The sequence below is a fragment of the Geospiza fortis genome, unplaced genomic scaffold, assembly GCF_000277835.1.
Source record: "Geospiza fortis unplaced genomic scaffold, GeoFor_1.0 scaffold1831, whole genome shotgun sequence".
In the NCBI taxonomy this organism is placed as follows: domain Eukaryota; kingdom Metazoa; phylum Chordata; class Aves; order Passeriformes; family Thraupidae; genus Geospiza; species Geospiza fortis.
In genome coordinates, this window is record NW_005054525.1 from 653,645 (window position 1) to 654,822 (window position 1,178).

Genomic DNA, 1,178 nt, shown 5'->3' on the forward strand with positions numbered 1-1,178 from the left:
ATGAAGAACCAAGCCCATGGGAAGGACTAACATTGGAGAAGTTTGTGGAGAACTGTCTCTATTGGGATGGACCTGACAATGTAGCAGGTGAAGACGGAGAGGAGTCCTCCCTTGAGCAGAAAGAAGCAGCAGAGACAACATGTGATGAACTGACTGTAGCCCCCAATCTCTGTCTCCCTGTGCTATTGCATGGGGTGATGATAAAACTTATAAGAATGGCTTGTTACTGGAAATGTTGTTTCCTACACTCTTCTTTGGTTGTGTAATATTCTTAAAAGGAAACATCTCCCTTATAGACATCATACAGTGATATAGCATAGACATACCCCTAAAGTGGTGTGTTAAGAGCTGACATAAGTGATTTCAGGAAGAGCTCTGCTTTTGCAGAGTCTGTTTATCTAACAAACACATGCAAAGAAAAAAAGGCAGACATAGACGGAGAGAGGGACAAACGGCTCATATGTAATCCCTTAGGCACACCTGTAGATGTGCATAATAGCCCGGGTAAGCTGCCTTGCAGTGTCATGATCCATGTATTTCCTCAAGTCTTTATTTCATTGTGTTGGTTCCTCTCATTTCCTGTTTAGGTTGCCATCTGTAATGATAAAACATGCAGCTTGTTCATTGTTACCTCCCAGAAGGAGTAAACACTGCCAGACAAGGGTAATGGTTTTGCAGCTAAGGGGCTCCTCTATGCCAGCAACATTTGTCTTTTTCTTTGATTGTTCTTTGCTTTTTCTATTTGCAGATTTTCTTCATTTTTTTTCTTCCACTTCCATATGATGCAGCCAGTTACTGACTTACCTCACAAATCAATTGAGGTATAAATGATGTACATACCTACAAAATTTTCCACACTTGCCTATTCCAATGCATACACGTGTTTATACATGTACATATATTCTTGGAAAAATAGCAGGTATGAAACACCTCTCAATACTGATTAATAAAGAAGAATAATCATTGCAACTGAAGAAGAGAGTCTGTGGTTATAGGCATTATTCTGACAGGACAGATTTGTTGATTTTTTTCTTTGTAATCAGGGTGATACTTTATTAATGCTTTATACATTTACCTTTTCTTGTCTCTGATAGATTCAACCGACAGTGTATTGTTGACAAGGACAAAAGGAATCAATGCAGATATTGTCGTTTAAAAAAGTGTTTTCGAGCAGGAAT

General features: G+C 38.8%; 1 protein-coding gene across 2 annotated transcripts in view; it reads left to right on the forward strand.

Moving 5' to 3' along the window:
* Nucleotides 1–1,178, forward strand: part of HNF4G (hepatocyte nuclear factor 4 gamma) — a 19,970-nt gene that overhangs the window by 4,356 nt on the left and 14,436 nt on the right. For both annotated transcript variants that reach the window (XM_031063744.1, XM_005429137.2), the window contains one exon: nt 1,095–1,172. In XM_031063744.1, coding sequence (XP_030919604.1) covers nt 1,095–1,172 — 78 coding nt within the window. The remainder of the gene's footprint in view (nt 1–1,094; nt 1,173–1,178) is intronic.